The sequence below is a fragment of the Eleutherodactylus coqui genome, chromosome 1, assembly GCF_035609145.1.
Source record: "Eleutherodactylus coqui strain aEleCoq1 chromosome 1, aEleCoq1.hap1, whole genome shotgun sequence".
Lineage (NCBI taxonomy): Eukaryota > Metazoa > Chordata > Amphibia > Anura > Eleutherodactylidae > Eleutherodactylus > Eleutherodactylus coqui.
Genome location: NC_089837.1, coordinates 350,472,108 through 350,500,034, shown reverse-complemented (window position 1 = coordinate 350,500,034; position 27,927 = coordinate 350,472,108). Strand labels below are relative to the sequence as shown.

General features: G+C 44.3%; 2 protein-coding genes across 3 annotated transcripts; one reads left to right on the top strand and one right to left on the bottom strand.

The window, feature by feature from the left end:
* Positions 1-1,110: 1,110 nt before the first annotated feature.
* Positions 1,111-25,837, bottom strand: C1H11orf54 (chromosome 1 C11orf54 homolog). 2 transcript variants are annotated; one of them, XM_066576464.1, is made up of 9 exons: positions 25,768-25,837; positions 14,201-14,338; positions 10,139-10,237; positions 9,486-9,559; positions 8,996-9,097; positions 7,129-7,305; positions 6,200-6,349; positions 5,806-5,922; positions 1,111-2,757 (listed from the first exon to the last, which is right to left on the bottom strand). In XM_066576464.1, exons 2-9 carry the CDS (start codon positions 14,256-14,258, stop codon positions 2,584-2,586), a joined length of 951 nt encoding a protein of 316 aa, XP_066432561.1. In that variant the 5' UTR covers positions 14,259-14,338; positions 25,768-25,837; the 3' UTR covers positions 1,111-2,583. The 2 variants fall into 2 exon arrangements, with proteins under 2 accessions (XP_066432561.1, XP_066432570.1); XM_066576473.1 differs by lacking the exon at positions 25,768-25,837 and adding an exon at positions 15,153-15,286.
* Positions 15,619-27,927, top strand: TAF1D (TATA-box binding protein associated factor, RNA polymerase I subunit D). The gene is made up of 6 exons (XM_066576486.1): positions 15,619-15,763; positions 17,588-17,726; positions 18,567-18,957; positions 20,662-20,837; positions 23,245-23,287; positions 26,269-27,927. The coding sequence occupies exons 2-6, from the start codon at positions 17,620-17,622 to the stop codon at positions 26,389-26,391; spliced, it is 840 nt and encodes a 279-aa protein (XP_066432583.1). The 5' UTR covers positions 15,619-15,763; positions 17,588-17,619; the 3' UTR covers positions 26,392-27,927.

The window sequence follows — 27,927 nt, the reverse complement described above, 5'->3', positions numbered from 1 at the left end:
TATCAAATAGCATGCTGTGTGTTAACTAAAAAGAGGGGCAGTAAAACCTGCAGAACCTAAAAAAACTATTGTTATCCTCATGCTCATGTTATGGTATATAGTTTACCAATACCCAAAGTAGGTGGGAGTGTGGTTGTCAGCAGCCAATCCCCGTTTTTTCCATTTTGCAGCTCCTCTGACAGAAAAGCAAAATATAAATTAAAACTGGTGATGAGAGCACGTCCTTACAATATATTGTTAGCAGATCTCTGCATTGGTCCTTTCATGTTCACAAGCCTGTAGGTACACCACTCACTTGGATATGCCCTTTGAATCCTATTCTCTCTCCATCAACGTTCCAGCCATGAGATATGCAGTCTTCGTCTTTCCAGCTTTCAGGCCCATTTACACGTAATGATTGTCGCTCAAAACAAACTAAAGTGTGTGATAATCGTTATACGTATACGTGAGCCATCGTGCACTTTATGTTCGCTTTTCATTTGTCACTCAGTTTCAGGCTGCATTCCCACGAACGTATATCGGCTCGGTTTTCACGCCGAGCCAATATATGTCGTGCTCATCTGCAGGGGGGGGGGGGGGAATGGAAGAGCCAGGAGCATGAGGTGAGCTCCCGCCCCCTCTCTGCCTCCTCTCCACCCCTCTGCACTATTTGCAATGGGGAGAGGCGGGACAGGGGCAGGGCCAATTTGTAGCACTTAGTCCCACCCCCGTCCCGCCTCCTTTCATTGCAAATAGTGCAGAGGGGCAGAGAGGAGGCAGAGAGGGGGCGGGAGCTCAGTTCCTGCTCCTGGCTCTTCCATCCCCCCCCCCCCCCACAGATGAGGACGACGTATATTGGTTCGGCGTGAAAACCGAGCCGATATACGTTCGTGGGAATGCAGCCTAAGACTACATAATAATCAGCGCTGGTTCGCTCACTTCTAGTTACGTCTAAATGCTCCCCGTTCGGAGTCTTATAGAATGTGAAGCGCTTGAGCGACGAGGTCGTTTGCCTTGTTTTCTTAGTTCATTTTACAAGAAAGAGTTGCTTCTTGGTGGGTAAATAGACAAACTGTTTCATTCACTCATTCATTTAATGCACAACACAAAAGAAAAGACAAAAGTCCATAATTTATTCTCATTATTTAATGTTGTTGTACAAATCATAAAGTGCAAACATTCACTAATGTCCAAGCATTCCCAGCATTAGTACTGTCCAAATCCTGAATACTGCCAATTGTCAAAAAAATATAATGATTCGGTCTAGCAGGTAAAGGTAATCATTGAGATAGGTCAGAAGAGGTTATTGATACAGCTTCATGGGCTTCTAGCAAGAGCAAATTAATAACCCAGTAACTCAGAGAAAATCATTTTCAACATTAGTAAAATATCCTATTTTTCTGAATATAAAATGTAGTTTTCAGCAAGAAAAAAATCTTGCTAAAAAGTGTCTGCGCCTTACAGTACAGAGGAGGGGGTCTGACAGTTCCAGAGACCCCTTACCACTGCCTATAATAATTATATACTGATTATAATCAGTCAGTGTGCCGATACCATACAGTCCTTCCCCTGTAGCAGATAATGTGGGAGACCAGCGCTCAGTCACATCATCCCCGGGGTGCAGGTCCTCCTCTTCCCTGCACACAGGGACAGGAAAAACATCAAAAGATCTTTCAGTAGCAGCAGGACCGTCCATGATGGCATAACCATGTGACCAGGAAGAAGCTACAAGGGGTAAGGTATCAGTAATGTACTTATATATGGGGATTTTGTGTTAAAATCAGTGTTTAACATGCCAGCTAAAGTTGTATATGTTGCAGAGCCATTTATGTTGCAGAGCTGTGTGCACGTACAACGTGTAGGTGTATAATGTGAATTTATATTCTTGCGCCATTGTTTGACTGGATACACGAGCTTTATTAGGAGTTGACTGTTCAATGTTTAACCCCCTCTTCTATACAAGAACACCAAAGTTAATGACGGTAGCCCCTCCACTGTGTTAGATCCCCAGAGCTGTTTAAATTAGTATGAAATATTTTTCCTTCATTCTGTTGTCTAAATCTGGGGTGCATCTAAGGCTGGGTTCACACTCGGCAGATTCCGGGCGGAGATCTTGTGGTGTGGCCGCAGCGAAAAACAGCGAGATTTCCGCCGGGAATCCACTGCTTCAAAACCTGCAGCACTTAGCCGCGGGTTTTGAAACGGCCTGGCCACACGCTCTTCCGCTGCTGCCGGCGCTCCCATAGAGGAGAGCGCGGCCGCAGTGGAAGAAGAAAAAAAATGAACATGCTGCGGCTGGCTTTGCCGCAGCGGATTCTCCATCCCGTGTGGACGAGATTTCTGCGAAATCTCGTCCACATGGCTGGCTAATTCCGGGACTAGCGGCCGCAAGCGGATTTGCCGCGCAGAATTCCGGACGGAATTTCCGCGGCAAATCCGCCCAGTGTGAACCCAGCCTTATAGTCTGAAATATACCCTACATATCTCTGGATTTCACATAGTATCTAAAAAGCCCCAAAAAACCCACATGTTTACAGCTTGCCCTCCTACCTTTTTTGAAAGCCTGATTTTTCTGTGATTATTGCATAAAACGTGAATATTACCCTAATCTCGTCCAATCATGTGTGTATTAAGTGGTCTGTCAATGCGGTAGAGGTACTCTGCTGGATGGAAATATCCGAGGTACTGCACAGAATCTGGTGTTGTATCATTATGATAGTGCCCTCCTTCGCCGTGATGACTGAAGCAATGGGTATGTTCAACACGCAGGTCAAAGCCCTAGAAAAACAGAAATTTGAACAATTAAAAATGGTCTTCCATGTTTTTGACCACTTACCTTTAATGACTATCCATATGTGCAGAACTTAAAGCCACAGTCATCACGGATATAATGTTTTAGCTGGCATAGTATTTGGAGAGCGACACTAAAGGTGGCCAGAGACATAAGATAGTTGCCTTACTGTACTAACCCAAAAATGCAATGTTATATCTATGGAGAGAAGGGGATAATTGGTGTCATAAACATCTGGTGCTGCTTATCTCTCAAACAATAAGATTGAGGGCCCATTGCACCAAAGTTTTTATGTAAGATCAATAAAAGTTGATCTAAGATCAAGTACAAAAACATTGCAGTAACGTGGTTTATCCTGTGATTGGGGTTCACATCCAGGTTCAATTTAATCCCTCCATTTTGGTGGCTCAAACTAGTTGAACTAAAGGCCCTTTTACATGAGGCGATTATCGTTCTCCCACGGGGTTTTGAACGATAATTGTCCCATGTAACAGCATGCTGAAACTGAACGACTGGATGATAATCGTCCAGCAGTTCAGTTTTAAGCAGCTTACAATCCGAAGACCACATTGTTCAGTGTAAACAGCAACCGTCCAGTACTGAACAGCCGCTGCTTACAGTGAAAGGAGAGGGGCAGGGGGAGAGCAGGGAGAGAACTCTTCTCCAGCGACCCTGCCCCCTGCTGGCCACACTGTCAGCGATCCAGCGATACTCGCTCCGGTGTAACAGCATGGGAGCAAGTATACACAGGGACGAGTGTCGGGCATCGTTTGCCCGACACTCGTTATATGTAAGAGGACCATACATTCATCACCTGAAAATCAAAGATTACAGACTCTGCTGATAGGCTTTTCCTGGGTGGTGAAATCACACCCACATTTGCTGCTGGCAGCGGCCATGTTTGACTTTCACTATGAATGCTACGATGATCACCTGACTACAGTATCCAATCACCATGTGTAATACATTTCTTCTAAGTTGAACCTTTTTTAAATCTCTTTTTACTTGGTTTTCAAAAATGAAACAACAACAATATAACAGTATTTTTGACTGCAAAGCAAAGCATAGGACAATAATACAGGCAATATACATTTCAGTATTTTATACATAGTCACGGCAGATCTTCATATTCCCAAGATAGGTAATAAAAGTCTAATCAATTGGGGTCTCCCTACTGAGACCCCCACTGATTCCGAGAAGAGGGATCCCATGTCCCCCTCTACTCACTGCAGGCTTGCAACACATCCCACAGCAAGGAGATTGAATGGAGCGGCAGTTGTGCATGCGTGGTGCTGCTTCATTCCACTTCAATGGGGCTGAAGGAGATAGGTGAGCACTTGTACTCCATTTTTGTCAGCTTCATTGAAATGAATAGAACTCTGGCAGAACATGCTTAGCACTGATCCAGTCTAATATCACTGCAGAGAGCCAGCAGTGACGAGAACACGGGACCCTGTTCTCAGGATCAGTGGGGATCTCAGCAGCAAGACCCCCACTAATCAGGCTTTTATCACCTATCCCATGGATAGGTGAGAAAAGTCCATCTTGGGAATACCTCTTTTCACAAGTATACTACTTGTATTGTAATATTTTGAAATATATTTATACGTGTGGCCTTTAAGTTTAATGATTAGTAGTGATGAGCGAGCATACTCGCTAAGGGCAATTGCTCGAGCGAGCATTGTCCTTAGCGAGTACCTGCCCGCTCGAGAGAAAAGGTTCGGCTGCCGGCGGCGGACAGGGAGCTGCGGGGGAGAGCGGGGTGGAATGGAGGGGAGATCTCTCTCTCCTTCTCTTCCCCCCGCTGACTGCCGCAACTCACCTCTCACCCGCGCCGGCACCTGAACCTTTTCTCTCGAGCGGGTAGGTACTCGCTAAGGGCAATGCTCGCTCGAGCAATTGCCCTTAGTGAGTATACTCGCTCATCTCTAATGATTAGTTTTTAGCTGCCCATGCACCTTCAACATTTGTCGGCTGAAAGTTAAGGTGTTTGGGGAGTTTGTGGATGCTTTTACGCAGGCCAACTATTGCCCGAAAAATCACTCAAACTAGCATTTTTGACAAAAAGTTGTCCCGTGTAAAAGCTGGATGTTACAGGGTGCTAAGTGAGAAATCGCTCATTAGTCGTTTCATTTCAGCTAACTGAAATGAAACTACTAGTAAGAGACTTCTTGCTCAGTGTAAATCAGGCAGCGCGACTTTTCACAGTGAATGGAGGTGGATGGCCAGAAAGATCTCCCATCCCCTCTACCTCTACATATTTAACGACACGTGAGCAATAGCTGTTGGGATAAGTGTTAGGCACTTCTACGCCTGACACTTGTCCTGTGTAGGAGTACCCCAAGCTGCAGCCAAACAGCTCTGGCGCCAACTTATTTTCAAGAGACCAAAACAATCAGGCATTGAAATTCGCCATCTTCAATCCTCCTAAAATCAGTTTGAGGCATTCTCCAAGAAATCCCTGGCTATCCTCCCCATTTTAGTGACCAACTTGTTTGGACCCAGAGTTGCTCATCTCTCTCGGAGCAAGCATCTTTCCCACAATCTAAATCCTTATTCCTGGGTCTAAGCCACATCACCTTGAAGAAGAGAAGACTACTCCAGGTGTGGAGCTCTCAAGGAGGCCTTGCAAGCATCCATGCCCTGTTAGATCTGCTCAGCTGATGCGAGGCAGTCAGCATGAATGCACAGGAACTCCTTTCTGGATTATGGAGCACTCCACCAGTGTGGTGGCGCACTGCCCAGTATATGGCCATCAACACTGCTACCTGGTTCTTCCTTCCTCCCTTTTCTAATAGTAAAGCGTTTCTTGTGCAATCTTATATCAGACATGGACGGACATTAGTGCACGCTGGGTTGTACACTTGCATCGCTCAAGTAGTCGCTCACATGGTTCCTATTAATTACGACAGGATCAGTGTATAAGATGCCATGTGTGCCAAGTATTGACAGGTGTAAACTAGTGGCTCTCCATGTCCAATGTAAGAAGGAGCAATGGTACAGTGACACTACATTTTCAATAAAAAGAGACTTACAGGGTCATGAGAAATAAACACCGACTGACAAATGAGAGGAGCCTTCATGTCATAAAACTTCAACCAGCGATCTACATCTTCATCTGTGTTTAAGGGACAAATAGAATATTCACGAGGCTGCGGAAAAGTACATTTTATAGATGATGAAAACACATCTAGTGTCAGTAAACAGTTTACCATGCTAGCATCCATGCATTTCTGAAAAGATGACATAAGGATGGATATGCAAATGAAAAAATAACCTTACAGAAAGGTCACCATGACCTATAGGTTCAAAAACACTATGTATGTGATAGTAGTTGAAGTCAAGTGCAATGCTACTAGACTTTTGCTGTAATGGTAAAACATTGATGATATCAATAAAGAAAACCACAGCAGAAAATAGATTTCTCACCATTACATGGAGCTTGGCCTTGCCCTCTTGTATAATAAATGTACCTCCCAGTCCAACAGATTTGTCTACATAATGTTCCTTTAAAGATTTTCTCATACAGCTCACAAAGTTATCGTTACCAGTCCGTCTCTTTACCTTGACTTCAATGACCTATAAGACACATATGTATCAATCAGTGAGGCAACTGAATCTAAACATTCACTTTCAGGGTGCATTCAGACGACCGTATATCGACTGGGTATTCACGTCGGCCGATATATGGCGTCTCTCTCTGCAGGGGGAGGAGGTTGGAAGAGCCGGGAGCAGTGCTCTGAGCTCCCGCCCCCTCTCCACCCCCTGCACTATTTTCAATGAGGAAAGGCGGGCCAGGGGCGGAGCTAATTCCCGGAACTTAGGCCCACCCCTATTCCGCCTCCTCTCATTGCAAATAGTGCCGAGGGGCGGAGAGGAGGCAGAGAGGGGGCAGGAGCTCAGAGCACTGCTCCTGGTTCTTCCAGGCTCCCCCTTGCAGAGAGAGACGCCGTATATCGGCTGGGGGTGAAAACCCAACCAATATATATTTTACACAGCTTCCAAACTTTTTTGGAATTGGGGTTGTAAATTTTGAATAAAATTTTACCATTAAAGGGCTAAATACATCCAATAAATGTTATGAAATAATACTAGAATATGCCATAACATTATGATCAGTGGGCAGCCAACTTCTAGGATCCTGTACCACAATGATGAGAACAGATTGACTTGTTGCTTGTACAGTAGCACTCCATCAGTCAGTACCTTGGAAAAACCCTTTAAGTAATAGCTAAATGTCTGAGAGACTATATCATTCAAACCGACATGATCTCTCCAGAGTTACACTACTGACTTTTATCCATGGAGGATGATGTGTGCTAATAAACTGCTGAAATAGTAACATATAAACTATTTACCTTTCCTGGGTTCCCCTCGCTCGCATACAGGTTTGACAAAAGTCCAAAGTCATGGTCACTGGACCTTTCCTTGTATTTTTCCAAAAGACAGCTGTTATCTGCAGTGTTGATGCTGGCGATGTAATTACCATTTACAGTAGGTGACGAAGCGCTTTCTGTTTTTATGGAAAATATCATCTGCAAAATAAACACTGGATTATAATTCATATATATCTATAGGTCAAGAGGAGCTTCAGAAAATCATAAACGCAACCAAAATCAACTAGACAGTATCTGTGTCCAGCATGCATTCTTTTGTTGAATTATAGTATGATACACTAGGATTTTTTTACGCATGATTTCTAGACATACAGCGCATATTCTGTTATATAGCACAGCCATACTCTAAGGCTTTATTCAGACAGGTAACTGCGAATTGCACACAAGGATGTCCGATGCAATTCACATTAGACAGTGTGCATCCACCATCTGCGTGCTGTCCAATCTCCGTGGACCGCAAACATTGCATGTCCTATTCTCATCTGTGATATGGACGTGTGGAAATTCGGTTGCCTGTATAGCATTATAGGTCATAATGGATCAAAGTGCTGGCCATGAAATACACAGACAGCATACGGAAGGAAAATAGGACCGTCTGAATAAGGTCCAACTCCGCAGCTTACACTAAAGTAAGTGAACTATGTAATGTAAATCACAGTACTTAAAAAACCCCTTATGGGAGGATCACACAATTTTTGCTGCATTTGTGATAATCTAACATGTATGCGAGATCTCCCTTCTTCCTAATTTAAAAGGGCTATTTCTAGATCAAAATGGCCGTTACTTACTGACTGAGGAGTGCATATAGATGCATCCTCCTCTCACCATGCAGGTAGCTGACTACAATATGGTTCAATGATAGAAATGCAGGGCAACCCGCCGAATTATCATGGCGTCATTAATAGGTTGCTGGTCTGCATGGTGAACTACATATATCAGAATGGTCTGGCACCCTGTATCCACTATGTGTGGGAGTGTACACCAAGCATCCACCCCCTCATTATCAGGAGGCAGTGTGAAGGGGTGTTTTATCGGTGCCCTCACAGGTGTTATTGGCTCCTCCATTTGGTAGCCAGCTACCTGCATGGTGAGAGGAGGATGCATCTATATGCACTCCTCAGTCAGTAAGTAACGGCCATTTTTCTGAGATTGTTTTTAATTCTTGATTTCCCCTTCTGTGATGCATTTATATTAGTGTAGGGACCCACTACAACGCAAGGAACCGTGAAGTGGTTAGTGGGCTCATGTATCTTGGCCAACATCCAACCAATGCCTTGCATTTATTATCTATCATTCACATGCAGTGGGGCATTAAGACTCCAGGGGGAGCCCAGGGTGACAGTACCAATGTGGTTCACTGTTGGAAATGCAGGGCAACCCGCCGAATAATCATGGCGTCATTAATAGGTTGCTGGTCTGCATGGTGAGCTACATATATCAGAATGGTCTGTCACCCTGTATCCACTATGTGTGGGAGTGAACACCAAGCATCCACCCCCCTCATTATCAGGAGGCAGTGTGAGTGGTTGTCTCATCGGTGTCCTGCACAGGTGTTATTGGCTCCTCCATTTAGTAGTCAGCTACCTGCATGGTGAGAGGAGGATGCATCTATATGCACTCCTCACTCAGTAAGTAACGGCCATTTTCTGTGATTGTTTTTAATTTTTTATTTTCCCTTCTGTGATGCATTTCTAGATCAGCCAATCACGGTTTAGAGGAAAATACCCATCTGTATGCCATGGCTGGGATTATGGAAACAAACTGGCTACTTTACACTGTTCCCATGACCCCCGAGTTGTAGAACTAGTCTAAACCAAAATTCACCAACCTCAGCATTCATCCCGACACTTTTAAGACAAGATGCTCCAGCGCCGAGTAAGTAGGCTCCGGGTAGCTCAATCTTCTGTGCTACAGTGTTGAGGTTATAAACCTTGTAAAGCGAGGGTTAAATAATAGATGTAATACAGATTATTTAAATACCAAATAAAAAACTAATTACTGGGAGGACAGAACTATAAAAAGGGAAGATCTTTGTTTGGGGAATGTCTGGGCAGGCTACCATAGGGAACACTACACTGGAAGAATTCTGTCAAGGAACCTGTGGGACACAAGTCTACATTATGGGGCATGATGGTGTTCACTACCATATTAATAATCTGAGACCATTTTATGGCTACCTCTGTGAAGAGGTAGGGGTTCTTAGTCAGTGTAGTGCCACAAAGTGAAGCCTCACTCAGTAAACTGCAAAGTTGTGAAACTTTGTGATCTTTGTATTGAATGTATATATGTTAATAAAGCACTTTACATCGATCACATACCTTATCAGGGAGTGCTGTAGGTAACAAGTATGGAACACCTCCAACGTCTGCAATCCTTGACTTCCCACATAGTCCTGTAAATATAGGAATAGGTACATAATATGGGCATGCAAGGCACACCAATCACTGCTACTTTTACATCCAGTACCATTTTAATGGGACATTGTCCTCACTGAGCAACACCATAAACTAAGTTATGGTGTTGTTAGGGCAGCCGGGGAATGTATTCTCACCCGCTCCCCAATTCATGCACTGTCCCCCAGGAAAGTCCGCATGTGGTCTTTTCAGACTGCTGTGCGTAAGCAGTACCATAGATGTTTGAGGAGAGGGGAATCTCCTACATTACAAAGGACTGATCCCTGTCCCCAACATATGCCACACACATTAGTTTGATGGATAATCCAACCAATATTGGTGGGTTCATTCATCTTTGACCTAATGTGAACGACCAAATCACCTTGGACAAGCCTTTTTCACAGTTTGTCCACTTTCAATATTTAAGATTCCCCATTGTATCCTAATCTAGCTACAAGCCCATGGGGCTCTACTGATTACATTAACAGGCTTTTTTTACCACTGTATTTTGGTAAAATAGTTAAAATAAGAAATCTTTAACAAAAATGATTTTATTATCATACAAGAATTCTAGTTACCTTTAACAGGGAATCCATATGGATCTCCTGTGAGATCAGGGCAATCCACAACCTTCACATGGACTTCTGCGAAATTCTTTTTCAATCCACGTTCCAGAACTAGAGGAAAAACACAATAGTGTAATTACGGCATAAGTCTTATTCCATCTTACCAGTGGATACAAGGAGGAGCCATCAAACTATTATGAACTGAAGTTTACCCCATCATCTTGTGACTCCTGTACCACGTGCAGCAGTTACTGAGCTGTGCTGCCTATTCTTACTTCTCTAACAGGAAAAACATAACTGTTTTTGGAGAGTTTAAGCAGGAAATAGGAAATGTTTTTATCATTGTGGCTCTGATCATATACTGGTTATTAAATACTACTTTAACACTGTGTGGGAGATCAAGGCTTTTTGGCGTAAAAAAAGTTGCACAATTTGGTGTAATAGCAGCTTGTGCAAAAGGTATATGACTTATTGAGCAGTACATCTCTCTGTGCCCATGTTCCCAAAAGGGGACATGGCTTGTTGGGAGGGGGTGTGGCCATCATGGACCAACACATTTGTGTTTAATTCATGGTGTAAATTATACCACAAATCTATGCTAGCTCCAAACTGGTGCAGATTTCTGTGTATGTTCAAAGGAGCTGAGATGCACCTTGGACGACCTGCACACGGGCTGGTCGGGTTCCACATGCAGAATCCGAGCCTGGCAGCAGCGGCGTCTGCGCACACCTGCTTTCTTTTTCTCTTCTCTGTACTGCGGATGGTCTGCACGGCAAGCCGTCAGACAGGCGTAGTAGAGTTTTGTTTTTTTTTAAACTCCTGTTATTCCCACGTCATTGCTAGGAATGGCAATTGCAGAAGGGCCACGGATCGGATGGCTTCCATTGACTTCAATGGAAGCCATCTGCAAAAAAAATGGAGCATGCTGCAATTTTTCATCTGCGAGCGGAATCGGCAATTGGTTTCCGTTCGTGTGCAGGAAGAATCACTTTTCCATAGCATGCTATGTGCGGTATTTGCTGCGGAATCGGGAAGCGCATGCCTGCTCTGGATTTCACAATGCAAATCCGCCTGTGTGCATGAGGCCTAGGTGCATTGTGTGTCAGCAGAAATCATACTAAGACCACCTTGGAAATGTGGATCTTGATAAACTTCCTCCTACTTTTCCAACTCGGGCTTCCGTGGGTTTCTTCGGACACCGCAGCACTACAGTAGAGATATAAAACTGATTTCAACTTACTCAAAGACGCTTGGCAGGGGCGTCCAGCCGTATGAGGCCCAGTCCTACTGTGAAAGAATAGTAATAGTGCTCCCTGCTTCATAGTAAATTAGACTAAAAGGACTGCGCCAATTGTTCCCATGCATGGCTTTCAATTAAAAGTGGCCATAAAAATAAGACAGCTACTCGTTTTCCCAACTCCATCATAAGAACACATGTTCAGCCCGGCATGCATGTTTACTTCAGTAGGGAGAGAGGAGTAATAAGCCACTACTAGACACCTCTGAAATCCAACATTCCAGATTACTCTCTGTCCCGAGGGACTGTATTAGATGTGAATCAATGATGGATTGACAGGCTACTAAAATATTCTCTGAAGAGCCAAGGAGGAGATCAGCTATGATTGGCATTCCGCTCAGATTAAATTAGCAGCTGGAAAATAAGGAGCCTATGTACTTTTCTCACACAGGGTTCCCTGTTGGCTATGTCCATCTATGCTAAACAGCTGACACATCTCTAGTGCTAGGCAAGAACTACAGATGGCTTTACCTGCCCCTATGCTAGCTTTGTTGACACGGGGATGGGAGCAGGAGATCCACAAATGTAGAAGAATATTTGGGAGCTTCTGTGTGGCAATAAGATTGTTGAAGGAAGAAATATTGTCTGCATGTTGCTGTAAGACGGATGAAGCTGGCTATGTAGATTACATCCCCGTATAGTACTGGCTGCAGCAGCGATGCTTGGTCTGTAGTGACATCACTGCGGGGACCAGCGATTGTGCCACTTGATAAAGAATAAAACTTTTTATCACGTCACATCTTACAGATCAGGCTTTGCCATAACTCTTAGGCCCAATGTCTACTTGCATGCACGGATTCCACTGCTGAATCCCGCAGCAGTATCCGTACATGCCCGTGGATATGGAGAGGAGAAGACATTTTTCTTACCTCTCCGCATCCAGCGCGGGTCTCCTTCATCGCAGCTGGATCTTCTTTCTTCAGCAAGGCAGATGTGTCAGGGCGCTGGCCAATGTGCTCTTTTTTTTTTTTTTTTTAAATCTCCTGCTTTCCTGCAGATCTGCAGCACGTCCGCAGTGACAGCTGCAAGCGGTCCCCAGATTGAACGCTTCCATTGACTTCAATGGAAGCTGTCTGCGCGGGATCTGCAGGAAAATAGAGCATGCCGCGATTTTTTCCCGCGCGTGTGATTCGCACGCTGGGGAAAAAAAATTAAAAATCACATCCGCATGCTTTTAGCTGCTTTGCGGATGATAATGCATCCTTATGAGAAGCTTGATTTGCGGATCTCCCACGCAAGTTCTGCAAATCAGCCTGTGGACATTGGGCCAGGGCTTTTATGTTACTAATCTTACAGACAAGTCATATGGATGTTAAACACAATATGTGTGCGCAGGTATATAACTGTGCATCATCTACAAAAAGAAAGCACCTGGCAATCAGATGAATGCGACAAAGTATATAAAAAAAGATGAGAAGATTCATCTCCAGAGGTCTACAAATCAGGGGTGCACATGGCAAGGTTCCATACTTGTAGGACAACCTCTTAGTGTAAGGCCTCCCTCACACAGGGCGCTTTCAGCAGCGTTTTCAGCCCTGTGCTAAACGCTGTACAACACTCGCATTCATTTCAATGGGGCTGCTCACACAGGGCTGAAAACGCTGCTTTGAAAAACGCTGCGTTTTGAAAGCGCTGCATGTTCTATTCTTGGGCGTTTTCAGCTGAGTCTCCCATTGAAATGAATGGGCACCGTTTTCAGCTGGGCTGAAAACACAGCTGAAAAGGTAGCGTTTTGCAAACGCCCTGTGTGAGGGAGGCCTAAATGAATTTCTCATATGGTATACTGGTGCTTACAGAATGTTGAGTGCAGCGACTTGTCCCTTCTGCACTCTGAAGCACTTGGCTACCTTCTGTAGGAGCGGCACTCAGTGTGTTAAATTGGCTGTAGTTTGCAGTGTAATTAAATGGAGTCTGTCACCAGTATTTAGCATATTCAGTTTATCAGATACAATGTTACCACACCAGTTGAATCTTGTTAGCCTTTTTAATTTCATCAGTGCTTCCAATCACCAAAATCCCATTTTGCGCACTTCCTGGGGAGCTGAAGATGCCACGTAACTGATGGACTGCTCTGGTGCCGCACCTCCGGCTTACTGCTGTTGGCACATCATATTTAACCTGGGTTCACAAGGTGCAGATTTGCTGTGGTTTTGCCGCGGATTACCGTTGCATATCCGCACTGCAGCAAAACCGCTGCGTTTGCAGTGCAATGCAGCACAAATGAGATTTGCCAAAAAGCTGTTCTCACAGGATGGATTTTTTCCGCACAGCCGCAGTGCGGAAATGCAACTGCGGCACGGTTTTAAAAGATGCAGCATGTTCAATTTACGGTCTTTTCCGCAGCGCTTTTTTGTCCATAAACCTCTATGGACGCAGTCAAAACCGCACCAAATACGCGACAAAAAGTAAAAAAGCGCTGCGGAAAAAAACGCTTGCGGATTTTTCCGCACAAAAATCTGCAGCAAAATCCGCAAACCCAAATTGAGCTTTGAAGCGGTTTTGCAGCAGAAGCAGTTCTTCTGCGGCAAAACCACAACGGAAAAACCGCGGCAAAACTGCGACAAATCAGCCCTGTGTAAACCCAGCCTTAATGATAACCTGGATATGCCAATCGTTAGTGACAGATTTCACAGGCAACGCTCATACGTTATACAGTGAAACCTCCTTGAGAAGACCATCACCCTAGGAGACAACTTTTCAGTGCAATGTTAGGTGGTCGTCTGAAATAGGTTTCACTGTACAGAGAGTATAAATGGGGAAATGAAGTAATAACTCACCATCGGCAATCTCCTCTAGGGCAGGATAATGGAGGGGGCAGCTTTCAGTATCTGCCATTTCACTGCACTGGTACAGCAGACTAACAAACCGGAATATTTAATATAAGACGGTGCCAGAAAAGAGCAAAGTTCAGTCAACTGCAAAAGAATGGAATTAATGATTACAAAGAAAAAAAGACATTTGGTTGGATCTGGTTCACTGAAAAAACAAACTAACACAAAGAATGACTACAAGCAAATGTTATGGAGCAGAGCTGTCCAAGTATCTGGACTCCTCAGACCCCGGCTATAAACTTAGTTTATGGTGCTTGTAGGGATGACAGGTTCACAGCAGGGGAATCAGCTGATCTCCTCGGCTCTTGCGCTGGGAAGCCGCGTCTTTGCAGTGTCTTTCGTGACCATTCACATACATGGTCATACTTGGTCTTGATGATGGTTTGAGTTCCCCATAAGGGGTGCTGATGCTACAGAGCCGATCTCCATCCTAGCTGATAGAGGAGTCACAGGCAGGCGAACCCTTTAAGGGGATGTTCACAAGGCGAAGTCAGATGGGGAATGTTCCAGGCAGATTCAGCTTCAGAAATCTGCTGCCTCCTCAATGGGGAAATCCCATCTGCATGTGAAGTAGTTGCAGGTCACTTCTTCACACCGATCTGTGCTTTAATGCGCCAGAAAGTCTACACACAGATTTTGCGTACTGTCAGGGCTAAATCCACGTGCGAATCCGCGGCAAAATACGTGGAACAGACATGGTTTAGCAATTCTACCAACACAGGCTTGTAAAATACAGCCCCAATATAACATAGTAGGTTAGGCTGAGCCCATTAGGTCAGCCTATTATTGCAGCATCTCTGCTACGTGTAAATGTACCCTTAATTTTAAAAAACAACCTCAACTATTACTAGCAGTAGATTACAGACACACACCATACAGCATACACATCATCACTGACCCCCTCCAGTGAGGTGCTGCAGCAGCTGCTGCCGACCACTTCCGTCTGAGTCCGCGACGGGTTTCCGAAGTGTCCGAACGGCTAACGGTGGCACGCATATAGTTATATTCCACAACACTTCTGCTCGATTCACAACCTGATTGGTTGTTTGGGTTGGCTGATTCACACTTCCAGCAACCTGATTGGTTGTTTGGGTTGGCTGATTCACACTTCCAGCAACCTGATTGGTTGTTTGGGTTGGCTGATTCACCAAACAACCAATCGGGTTGTGAAGCGAGCAGAAGTGTTGAGGAATAAAAATAGATGCTGGTGGCAGACTCTAGTGTGGCTACAAGAAGATGGCTGCTGCGCCGGAGACACAAGCTGCAGTTACAGGGAGCCTAGGTCAGCCAGAGCGAGGAGGGACACATGTGTGATGGGCGCGGCCATGTTGGTGCAGGCGAGTAGTGTCCTTGCCCGGCGGCCATATTGGGTGTACGGAGCGGACCGTGTTTACCATGTGGACTCAGGTGCGGGGTGATAGCGGTCTTGTATCGTCTTCTGACGCTGCGGTAATCAGTAATGATCCGCCCTCCTCGCCCGTGTAGTAGTTGGTGCTGCAGGAGGTGATGGTAAGTGTCTCCTGGTGGTTGCTTATGGGACAACTGTTGGCTGCAGGGCAGGGACAGTGGCTATAATGAGGGGTCTGGCTGGCAGAATGCTTCCTGGTGGTTTCCCGGGAAACTGGTGGTGTCTGTTCGGCCGGAGGACTGTGGCGCTGGCGCCTGTTCGGCCGGAGGACTGTGGCGCTGGCGCCTGTTCGGCCGGAGGACTGTGGCGCTGGCGCCTGTTCGGCCGGAGGACTGTGGCGCTGGCGCCTGTTCGGCCGGAGGACTGTGGCGCTGGCGCCTGTTCGGCCGGAGGACTGTGGCGCTGGCGTGTATCACAAAGCATCTTACTGCTGTGGAGCCGGTGGCGAACCGGCCTATTCGTGCACAGGGCAGCGTATCTCTTCTTCCTTCTTTAAAAAAAATTTCCCGCTCTGTTGCTGCACAAGGCGCATATAAATGTAATTGTGTATGTACAGCGTTGATTATGCGCCCGTAGAGAATAGGGCTCTATTGTGCGTAACACGCGGCAAAATAGAACATGCTGCGTTCTTGTTTTACACGTGTTCCATACACCTGCCTGAGCCCGGCCTGCCTCCCTGTGTTGCAGGCTTCTCTAGAACAATTATCGTTCACTTTCATTTGTTTAAACAATTCTTTTGAATGATAGTTATTCAGTCTAAACTCGAGCCAACAATCATGCGCTGATATAGAAGTCCTCCCCTGAAAATAAGCCCTAGCTACATTACATGGAAAAAAAATTAAAACAATATTCGCCTAGCAGGCGGTGTTCGGGTCCCTCTCGCTGGGCTGCGGCGCTCCGGCAGTCTTTCGTGTCGTCCTCACTGTTGAGAGAGCGTTCTCTTCCTGGTAACGGGTTGAATACGCCGCCTCCAGCAAGAGATTGCTGTAAATTGAACATGAGCATGGTGGCTCAGCCAATCAGAGGTGGTGCGATGAACCAATCACAGCCATTCAGTGAATTACATCATTGAATGGCTGTGATTGGTAGATCGAGCGCCAGCTCTGATTGGCTGAGCTCATGATCCAATAACAGCAATCTCTTGCTGGAGGCGGCGTATTCAAGCCCTGTTACCAAGAAGAGAACGCTCACTCAGCGCTAAGGAATACACGGAAGACTGCCGGAGTGCCGCAGCCCAGTTTGAGGGATGTGGACGCTGCCTGCTGGGTGAGTATTTAAGACATCCCCCGAAATGAGACACTGTGCCTCTTTTGGGGCAAAAATTAATATAAGACAGTGTCTTATCTTCGGGGTAACACGGTACTACCCAGGGTATGGTTATTTCATATATATACATAGAATATATAATTTTTTTGCCTTATTTTGAGCAATGCTCATTATTATTTATTGCTTATTGCACTTAGTAGTAGTGTATAGAGATGAGCGAGCACGCTCGGATAAAGCAGTTACTTGAGCGAGCATCGCTCTTCTCGAGTAACTGCTTACTGGTCCGAGCAGGCTCGGGGTGGGGGGCAGCGGGGGTGAGCCGGGGGAGAGAGTGAGAGAGATCTCTCTCTTTCTGCCCCCTGAGCCTGCTCGGTCCAGTAAACAGTTACTTGAGAAAAGCGATATAACTGTTTTACCCGAGCATGCTCGCTCATCTCTAGTGGTGTAGTATTTTTGTGTCTATATACACTATATTACCACTCTCTTGAGTATACTGGTTAATTTTTATAATGTATGATCTATTACGATGTAATACGCTGCTATAAGGGCACCTATTTGAATGCTGGTGACCCTGGTATATGTGTGCAGCTGGTTCTAATTACTTGGTTTCCACTTGTCTGTTTTCATGATTTACATAATACATTTTGTTCTTTGCCCAGGGTGATAGACGGACTCCTCTGAAGCCCTCCAGATGGATAACTCTGTTCCAGAATGCGAGCCGAGCCGGAGCTCCATTGAAGGCGATGTGGAAGATCCTGGAACAGAGGGGGAAAACCCCTCCACCACAATTGGAAGCAGGTAGACCTTCGGACTTATTTAGTCTATGTTGAATAGTTGTATTACTAGTACGACACTTCATTATCACAGTAGCACACCATAAAATTGATTGGACAGTCCAATTTTTCTCATGTCCTGTATTGTACCCAAAATGTGCCTTCATGTAGAACAGAGTGCGAATCGCCAAGAGTTTGCCGTCTACTTTTGGCAGTGTGGTTTGTTCAGTTGAAAGAAGTGTTACAGTTGCAGACGGTGTGCGCCCAAGCTCCACGGTGATGCTCTGGGGGCATCACTTATAACAGTCGGTCACCCCTAGTAGTGGTAGGAGGGACAATGACAGCTCAGCGATATGTTCAGGACATCCTGCAGCCACATGTGTTCCGCACTTCCGTGGCTGACGGTCGTTAGATTTAATGCCAATAGAACATGTATGGGACCATCTGGGACGCCAACTTCAACAGCCTATGAGTTTGCGCGATCTAGAAGCTCAGTTACAGCAAATGTGGACTTATATGCCACAATATACCATACAGAACCTGTGTGCCTCCATACCGTCCGTCTCACATCATGTATCCAAGCTGGATGCAATACAACAGGGTACTAGAGTCTTTCTTCAAGTGCTAATTTTTTCGTAATAAATTATCTTTTTGTTCTGATATTACAGTTACTTATATAAAAGTTAAAATCATACATATAAAGTTTAATTCGATTCCGACAACTTCTAAATGCTTGATTTTTTTTTTTTTTTTTGACAAGGAGTGTAGTTTTTGATGAATTTACATTCTTCCATGTTTTCACCCTATTTTGTTTTTTGCAAAATCTATTTTCTGCTGTTGGAAAAATAAACCTTTCTTCCAATAGTTCGTTACAGACTGCAGATGGATGCCCACCCACTAGGACTAAAAGAACGCGAGGTGAAGGACTGGAAATAAGAACATTTGTCTTCGAGTCATCTTCTGATGAATCATCAATCCCTAGATATCAAACACTGGCCGAAGAGAAAGCAGAGTTTTTTAAAAATCCTTTTCGTAGGTGGCAACAACCTAAAGCACAGAAGAAGAGGAAGAAGAAGAAAAGATTCTATAGATTCTTTGTCAATAGAAAAGAAGTGGCACAGAGGTTTCTCGTAAAAAAAAGAGTGCGCCGTTCAGTTCCAAAGCACGAGAGAAAGCGGCGAATGTTTGATCGGGGAACGAAATTTCCTTTTACACCACTAAAGTATCTGCCATTCAAATTGTACTTTTCGTATGAGGTAAAGCACCCAACACACTTTTTTTCATACTTTAGTCAAATAAATCCCCTCACAAAAACCTGTAAAGTTTTAGTGAGAATGCAGGGGATTGACGGGGGTTACGTAAGCAGCAATCTGGAGATGACCACTATTTGTTCTGCAGTGTCCTCTGGATAGGTCATCAATAGTTGATCAGCGGGGGTCCACCTCTCGGGATCCCTGCTGATCCTCTGGCTCGCTATCAGTGCAGCAGAGCCTGACCTTCATATCGGGGTCAGAGCCAGAAGTGTAATACCAATAAGAGTAATGTCTTCTATAACATTCCTCGTTGCAATCGGAGCCCTAAGTGTTAATGTACAGCACCTCTCCCATTGAAATCAATTTTTCTATTACACTTTCAGTCTTGATTAACAGCACTGACAGTGGGCCAGAGGATCAGCTGATTGGTAGTGGTCCACAGCAGCGCACCCCCGCCGGTCAGCTGTTGATAATCTATCCTGAGAATAGGTCATCATTAGTAAAACTTTAACCCCCTTCCTAGTAGTTTTGGACTTTACAGGAAAAGGACATTACAGTTTTAGGCTGGATTCAGACGAACGTATATCGGCTCGGTTTTCACACCGAGCCGATATACGTCGTCTCTCTTCAGGGGGGGAGGCTGGAAAAGCCAGGAGCAGGAACTGAGCTCCAGCCCCCTCTCTGCCTCCTCTCCGCCCCTCTGCACTATTTGCAATGGGGAGGGGCAGGGCTAATTCTCGGAACTTAGCACCGCCCCATCCCGCCTCCTTTCATTGCAAATAGTGCAGAGGGGGCGGGAGCTCAGTTCCTGCTCCTGGCTTTTCCATCCTCCTCCCCCTGCAGATGAGGACGACGTATATCGGCTCGGCGTGAAAACCGAACCAATATATGTTCGTGTGAATCTAGCCTTAGACGAACAGAGCTTGTTCTACTTTTAACGGCTGTCGCTTTGGGTGCAATCAGGGCTACCAACATGATTTTGGTGTCATTTTAAAGCTACGATTCTTGGCATTAAAAGCATCTTCTTAGCCCTTGCAGAACTGGAGCTACAGTCGTTTGAAGTGGCGTCGGGGATACTGAATTTACAGCTGTGATTTTTAGTCAGAGTGCAAAACGAGAGTGGGGAAGGGGGTAGGAGCCCACAGCCCACAGAGGAGCTCTGTGATTCTTCTGTATATTTTCCTCTCGCAGTGTAGCAGTGACATGAATTTTTGTTTATCACCCCTCCCCTCATCCATCAAAAAGCATATTTGCTCCCTGATTATCAAATATGGGTTCTTTCCCAGAAAAGGAGTGACATGATGATAACTTGCTCATCTAATGACTCCTCTACACCGTTTAACCCAACAGAAACTTACTGTGGCATCTAAATGGTTTTTTTTTTAATAGAAATTAAAAAAACAACTTTTCCCCATTGTACAAGGCTTCAAATATTGAAAAAAATAACTCTAAAAAAATCTAAATAGCTGTTTTACGATCATCTTGCTTCCTTTAATCAGGAATTAAAGATAATTTTAAAAAGGTATATACCGTATGGCATAGTTCTCTCTAAGACTTTAGTGCGTACATTACATGATACAAACAGGTCTTATATTGTGTTGTATTCAGGTTATCAGCAAATGGTGGTGTTCTTGTGCTCAGGCGAAGCCAGTACTGTTTTGTCTCCTGAAGTTACTGGTTACTTATATGATGATTTTATTTATGCAGCAATTGGTTGTGGGTGGTTTTCTGAACCAAATAAAAAATCTTAAATATGAGCGTTCCTTGAAAGAGTCTCTGAAGGATATGGAAATTGATGAAGATTCGGAGAATGAGGACTTTGACCTAAGGCAATACTCCTATATGGATGAAAACGGGCCTATATCTCCCATTTCTGAGCCTGAGTAAGCAACATTCCTCTTGTCATTTCATAATTAGATTACCTGTAGTTGTAAGTGATTTTTGAGAATAGGTTGCCGTGTGTACATAGGAAATAACACATTCTGACCATTATATGACTATCCTAGAAATGATTCCCTCTGCAGACTAGCTGCTCTGATGTCTCCCATACATTAGAGATCCTGCTCCCTTATTGGCTCTTTCTCTGACACCCTCAGCAGCATGTAAGAGATTATAGAGAAGTACTGAGCAGTGTAGATGTGTGTCCAGTAGCTGTGAGACAGTAAAATGCTCACGAGAAGCAACAGGTAAGTGGGTAAATAAAGTGATTTACACTTTTGCTAATAATCACATTGACTATCTTATAAGCACAGACATAGTGACTATTTAAAGGCATTTTCCCAGAAATATAAAAAAGTTGACAAAAACCCCCAAAACATCTGTCCTTCATATGCAGCAGGATAAATTGTGTCAGGATGGAGTTGAAGACCTACCTAAGCTCCTTTTAATGCTCTCCATAACAGTAATCATTCCCTGAAGAAGCAGGCAGCTTAACAGAAGTCCTGTGTATGCTCCCTCCAGGACTATGGAGTCGGAGTCTGGGAAAACTGAGTCGTCGTTCAGAAGTGAACCACTGCTGTTTAAACTGAACTCCAGTCTTCTGCATGCAAAAAATGAACAATTGTTGTTCATTCACTGCATGCGTTTACATGGGACGATTTAGGCTAGGTTCACACTTGGCAAATTTGCTGCGGAATTTCGCCGCGGCAAATCCGCCTGCGGCCGCTAATCTCGGGATAAGCCAGCCATGTGGACGAAATTTCTCAGAAATCTCGTCCGCACGGGACGGCCAATCCGCTGCGGTAAGTCAGGCAGGAACCGCGGCTGCGGCTTTACAATATGCAGCATGTCTATTTATTTTTTCTTTCCGCTGCGGCCGCGCTCTCCTCTATGGGAGCGCCTGCCGCAACGGAAGAGCGAGCGGCCGGGCCGCTTCAAAGCCGCCGCTGTTTTTTTCGCGGCTGTTCTGCCGTGGAAATCTTACGGTTTTTGCTGCGGCCAAACCGCGGGATTTCCGGTGGGAATCTGCCCAGTGTGAACCCAGCCTTATCGTTCACATTCCTGCGAGAGTGCGGGAACTTAAATATTTCTTAACAATAATCGTCCCGTGTAAATGGCCATATGGCTATCCAAATTACCTTTTTGTACTGCACTAAGGGTCCATTTAGACAAGCCGTCGTTCGCTCTCATGCAGCCTGTTTAGACACGCACATGCATCGTCTTTCACATTCACTGTATAAACTGATTGATAAACGATTGAGCTAACAGTGGTAATTATGCTCACATAAAATGAATGATAAACGAAAAGCATTCGTCGTTCAGTCGTTGGCTCGCATTTAGACCGAACAATTATTATTCACTTTCACTCATTTGAACAATAACCTAAAAGCACCTTTAGCATTTTGTCTATCCTTATCCACACATTTTTCATCTCACCGGAAAGTCCTTCTTTCCTTAAGTCTCCTTGCCTTACACTTTGGATTTATTAAGTGGCCAGTTCTTTCAGAAGCACTCAGTGACCCCAATTCCACCTAACAGCTGAGATTTGTGGGAAGACTAGATTATACGATGTGAACTCTGGTGGTCTAGATTGGGGTGCATTCATACATTGCAGTCAATGTGCCACAATTTTGCTTGAACTGCAGCATATGAATTAAAGCATGATTTAACTGCAGCATATGAATGCATCCTTAGAGGATACAATAAGGCCGAATGCACAGGGGTGATTCGCATTGCGGAATCTGGAGCGGCCATCCGCCTCTGGATTCCGTAACAAATACTGCCCATAAACATGCTATTGAAAATCGCTCTTCCCTGTCCACGAGTGGAACTTAATTGCAATTTTTCTGCTCGCGGAGTGAAAGTCGCCGCACGTTCTACTTCAGTGTGGATGGCTTCCATTGAAATCACTGGAAGCCATGCGATCCATAGCCCATCATTGCAGAAAGCTTGCAGAATCCACATCCTCACCTAGTGTGGGCGCGGCATAATCTGTATTGCACATGTGCGCAGAGATCACTGGCTAGGCATAGGGTCAGATTTCGCTGCGGGCTTTAGATGTAGGTATTTCTAGGATGCCTTTGTACTTTTCCAATCAGTGGTACCAGACTGTTCTAGTGGTGTCACTAGTCGGCAGAAAGCCGCTGATGGGGGACTGAAGGACTGAGCGGGCTGCTTCTAGCTCCCCCTCTAGTCTCGTTTAGTGGGCTGTATGGCATGCGTTTTGCGCCTACTATTCTTACTGTCTCTAAAAATCCCAGATGCTGTTTCTAACTTGCTGCCATCTCCTCAAAGTCTTCTAATTTATCAAACAAGTTTGAGTTTATTTTAATATATTTATATTTATTGTAGGGAAAACCTTAATGAAGAAGAAGCAGAAAAAATAAAAGTTGTGGTAAGTGCCTTTTTTTTTTTTTCTTAGGATGAAAAAATGATCTTTCTAAGAGGAACAAACTTAAGGATTCGTTCACACGTGGCGTTTTTTGTTGGGGGTTTCAACCACAGTTAAAAACTGCATTGAAAAAATACATGCAGTTTTTTAAAACGCGCGTATTGTGAAAAACCACCTGCATTTTGTTAGATCCTGCATGTGGTTTTTAACAAAACATGGAGTTAAAAAATAAATAAATAAACAGCATATGCATATTTGGGGAAAAAACGTACATTTTTGATGTAGTTTTGAATTGTGGTTAAAAACTGCAACTAAAAACCTCTGAATTCAGCCTTACAATACTTCTCAGCATTCCTCAAGTGTTACTACTCATTCAGCGGTTAAAGTTCAGGACTTTGTGTCTATACATTACATGACTACGCAGAGAAAATACTAAAGATTGCTGCAGATTGTGCAAGAGAAAACAATGGCAGCACTTTACATGTTTAAAGGGTTTCCTACCCTGGACATTTGTGGCAGGAATGTGGGCTGTGGGGTCTGAGAGGTAGAAATAGCTCCATATCATGTTGGAATGCCATAAATGTCAGTTTTTGGGAAAACCCTTTTATCTTAGACTAGATATAAATATTGATAGGAAATGCATAAATGTTCTCAGCTCATTAGCAGATCACATCAAAGCAGTGATTCCTGATAGGCCCCCTGCACATGGGCGGAAATTCTGCAGCAGGATTTCCAGCAGAATTACTGCCCGTGGCTGCTTCCATAGGATTGCATTAGAAAACGCAATCCTGTGCAGACGGCCGTGACTTGTCCGTGTGAAAACAAATCGTGGCATGTCCTATTTCTGTTCGGATCTTGCAAAGGCCTGCACAGAAATGTCATTGGTGACAGGCCGGCTCCTCTCTGCGCATGCACCAGCCGGCACATAGCGCAGGGAGGACACGCTGGGAGCGGGTAAGCCCCAGGCCTCTGCAGGGGCACAGAACCGCATCCTGCTGCAAGAATTCTCGCAGCGGGATCCGACCCGGCCGTCTGCAGGCTGCCATATAGTTTTATTCATATGCAATACACATGTGGTATAATGCTCTGCCCAGTAGCAGTATGGTTGCACTGCAATACCAAAGAAAAACATTGGGGCACATTTAAAAACCTGGTTTTATCATGGCTCCTTGCTAGAACAACGTTTGCACTGCGGTGGATGGATCGTAAGAACCCCTCACTCTCAATGTGGAGGAAGCTGGTCAATTCAGTGGTGCCATATCATTATATAGTCTACAAGGGACCTAAGTGTCCTGGGAAATTTGATAGTGTGGGGACTGTGGTGTGATTTCCCCCCACCCACCCCCTCACGTTATATTCACCACAATTAATGTCTTCATCTATTCTGGAGCTCAGGCGTACCCCCTAGTGGATACATCTTTTGGAGCCGGACCTGTGGCCTCTGGGATTTGGCTTCTGTGTATCTGATCAGGCTTTAAAGAATTAATTTGTTATATCTGATGTATCAGGGTGCCTGAACCTCCCTACCAATCTAATTATCCAGTGATGTGTATTATTTACGTGCTGCACCTGTCTATGACTGTGTGTTCCTTATGTTATTGAATTTTCAGTAAAACGAGTTGAGAAAAAAAAAGCTGGCTTTAAAAAGTTGCAAATTTTTGCACAAATGGGTATTTGCACAAAATTTGCGACTGTTCAAAACTGATTTAAGAATTACATATTCACCAGAGAGCCCTGCCCAGCGAGATACCAACAATCAGTCTATAAAACATTTGTTCACCGCTTTCAGAAAAAAAGTTAAACAATGCCGATCGTACAGGAAACGGCTCAATAATAAACTTGAAAAATCAACTTGAACCCCAGCCCTAAGATTGCAGAAAAATCACTTCACCGCTGGTAATCTTTAGGAACACTTTCCATCTTCAGAAAGCAGTTTTCTTTTATTTGACAATGATGGGCCCTAGAGGAGTTGTCTCTTAAAGGGGTTCGGTCAATAAAAAAAAAAAAAAAATTCTATACCTGGCTATTCCTCCCAGGCAGTCTTCTCACTGCATCGTCTTCCCGCTGATCTTTTCGGGGAGGGTGGGGGGTCACCATTCACAGGCAGTCTTCTTTCTGCCCAGCAATGTGACGTAGCATTCACAGCCTAGCATGGAGTGCCGAGCTATTGCGGCATGGGAGCATGGATTTATCATTTCTGTACAGACCTGTGGAATATCTTGGCTCTGAAAAGCCCCTAGGACATAAGTGTGTCAAATATTCTGGATGGATATTGAAACTATAAAAACTCACTTATAATGCTTCTTCCAGAAAGTTCAAAATCTCATGTTTATACAAATTAAGCTGCATAATTTCTTTTACTCACATGACTTTACTAATATGGATAGAAGTGCCCCCGCTTTTAACTGGTTTGTGATATTCCACATCATAAAAAAATGGGATCAAAGCTATTAAAAAGAATCACAGCAAAAATCCATACTTACTGATACAATGGCACAAGAGCAGCTACAGACACCGATTCCATCAGCATGCAAAGCTAGAATGTGCCTATAGATAATAAGGCTTCTATAGGGTGCAGTCACACCGGTTCATGTTGTGTACCATGCCGACTTACCGCCCATTAGTTACACCCATACTATCAGATCAGGCAGGCTGCACCACACCTACTAATTATCCAACACAAACTACTGATACCCTGGGCTTCATTGGCATCTCAGGGCCAAATATTAATGCCAAGATTATAAACATGAGAGATTCTGTTGCAATCCTGTGCCTTTACATTTTTCAGTGCCAAAAAAAAAATTCTATATATACTTTTTATTTTTTTAAGGAAACTTCCTAGATCTGTGGCTATTTTTACTTTCTCAGGAATGGTGATTTCTGATGTAACTGAACATCATCAACAGCCATAGTTCCACGTGTGTTTTTTTTTCTTTCTCTTTGTCTTTTTCTTGTGCTTATTGACATTCTTTTCTATATTGCAGGAGACAAGCACCTTCATTGTGGACGCCCAAGTGCCAACAAAGAATGAGTGGCAAATAACGCCAAAAAGGGGGAAAAAAGCTAACCAGCACACAGACATGCCAAATGGTTTACCTTCACTCTGATCGTTTTCTGCAGCAAGTTATCTTAATGCCTTGAAAAACTATTGTCATCTCATCTTGACACAACGAAAGCCATTGAACGGGCAACTACAGTATGGCACAGAACATGTTCTTAACATGTAACGTGCCAAGCTAAAATTTTGTTATATCTGTACCACAACTTCATATGGACTGTCCAAAAATTCTGAGCAGTCTCCTTGGGTCGTTTAAGCACCAACCAAATGTTTGAATTACTTCATTTTTACATTTTATAGAAATAATAAGTAATGGCTGAGTACATGGTACAGGGGCGCTGTTCTCACTGTCCAATGGGTCTAACAGTCACTCGCATAATGTATTACAAAAGGCACATTATGGGTGCATTCACTTGTAGGGGAATAGCTTCTGAGCTCCTGCATCAAAATCCGCACCTTTGCATCTACAGCTGATTTGAACCTGCAATGCTGCTCCTCACACTGAGCCCCCACGGCAGCGCACGTCCCTCTGCACAGACGTTTGAAGTAGAAAGATCTCTGTCCAAAACTGTGATTTCCTTTTACACCAACAGAGCTTGCAGCAATCATTAGTGTGGTTTCTATGTATGCCATTTACACAGATCAGATACTATTGAATGACCTCTGCCCACTAGTTGTGCGGTAATAATGGTTTAGATCAACTTTGTATGCTACGTTATACCCCCACCTGACAGACGGTTATGCCCTAACCTCAAGCATGTTGTTGTGGTATACATCAGGTTCCAATAAAGGATTACATCTATCCATTGGTTATCTGCACTTGGTCTACACCAAGCTGCACACCAGCCTTACATAATGAATATATATGTAGTGGGCATATTCACTAAGCCAACTAGCGCACTTGACTTTGTAATCAGTGCAGGGCCTGAATGCTTTTTTTTCAGTTTCACAAGGGTCTTCTATGACATAGTAATATATACTGTCAAACCTCTAGGTTCGTTGTCTTCTAGTTTAGCCGGTTTCCAGTTTCACTGATTTTTCAAGCAAGCATTTCGCCTCTAGTTTCACTGGCTGCTTTTAGTTTCATTGGTGGCCGCTGGCCTCGTGGCCTCGCTGTTGACATGGCCCACATGATCTTCTGCTCGGCGTCTCCTCCTCCTGATGCTGAAACGCTACCCACCCTTCTCCAGTGTCGCTGTGGGCGCTAGTAAAACAGTACTGTAGTGTAATGTAAGTAGCCATGTTTACCCAGATAACAGTGATGTCACCTGCAGTCCTAAGTAACATCACTGTGGTAACACTGAGGACAGATAATGTCACCTGCAGTCCTAAGTAACATCACTGTGTGTTATCTGTGGTAACACTGAGGACAGATAATGATGTCACCTGCAGTCCTATGTAACAGCACAGAGAACACAGTGATAACGCTGAGGACAGATATGTAGTAGATGTGCTCTGCAGTCCTAGGTAACACCACAGATAACACACAATTACACGTTCAATAACATGTTAAATGTTCCTTTTATTCTTTACAAAAGTCTTTTATATTAATTTATTGTTTTTGGTATTAAAAATCATATTTATT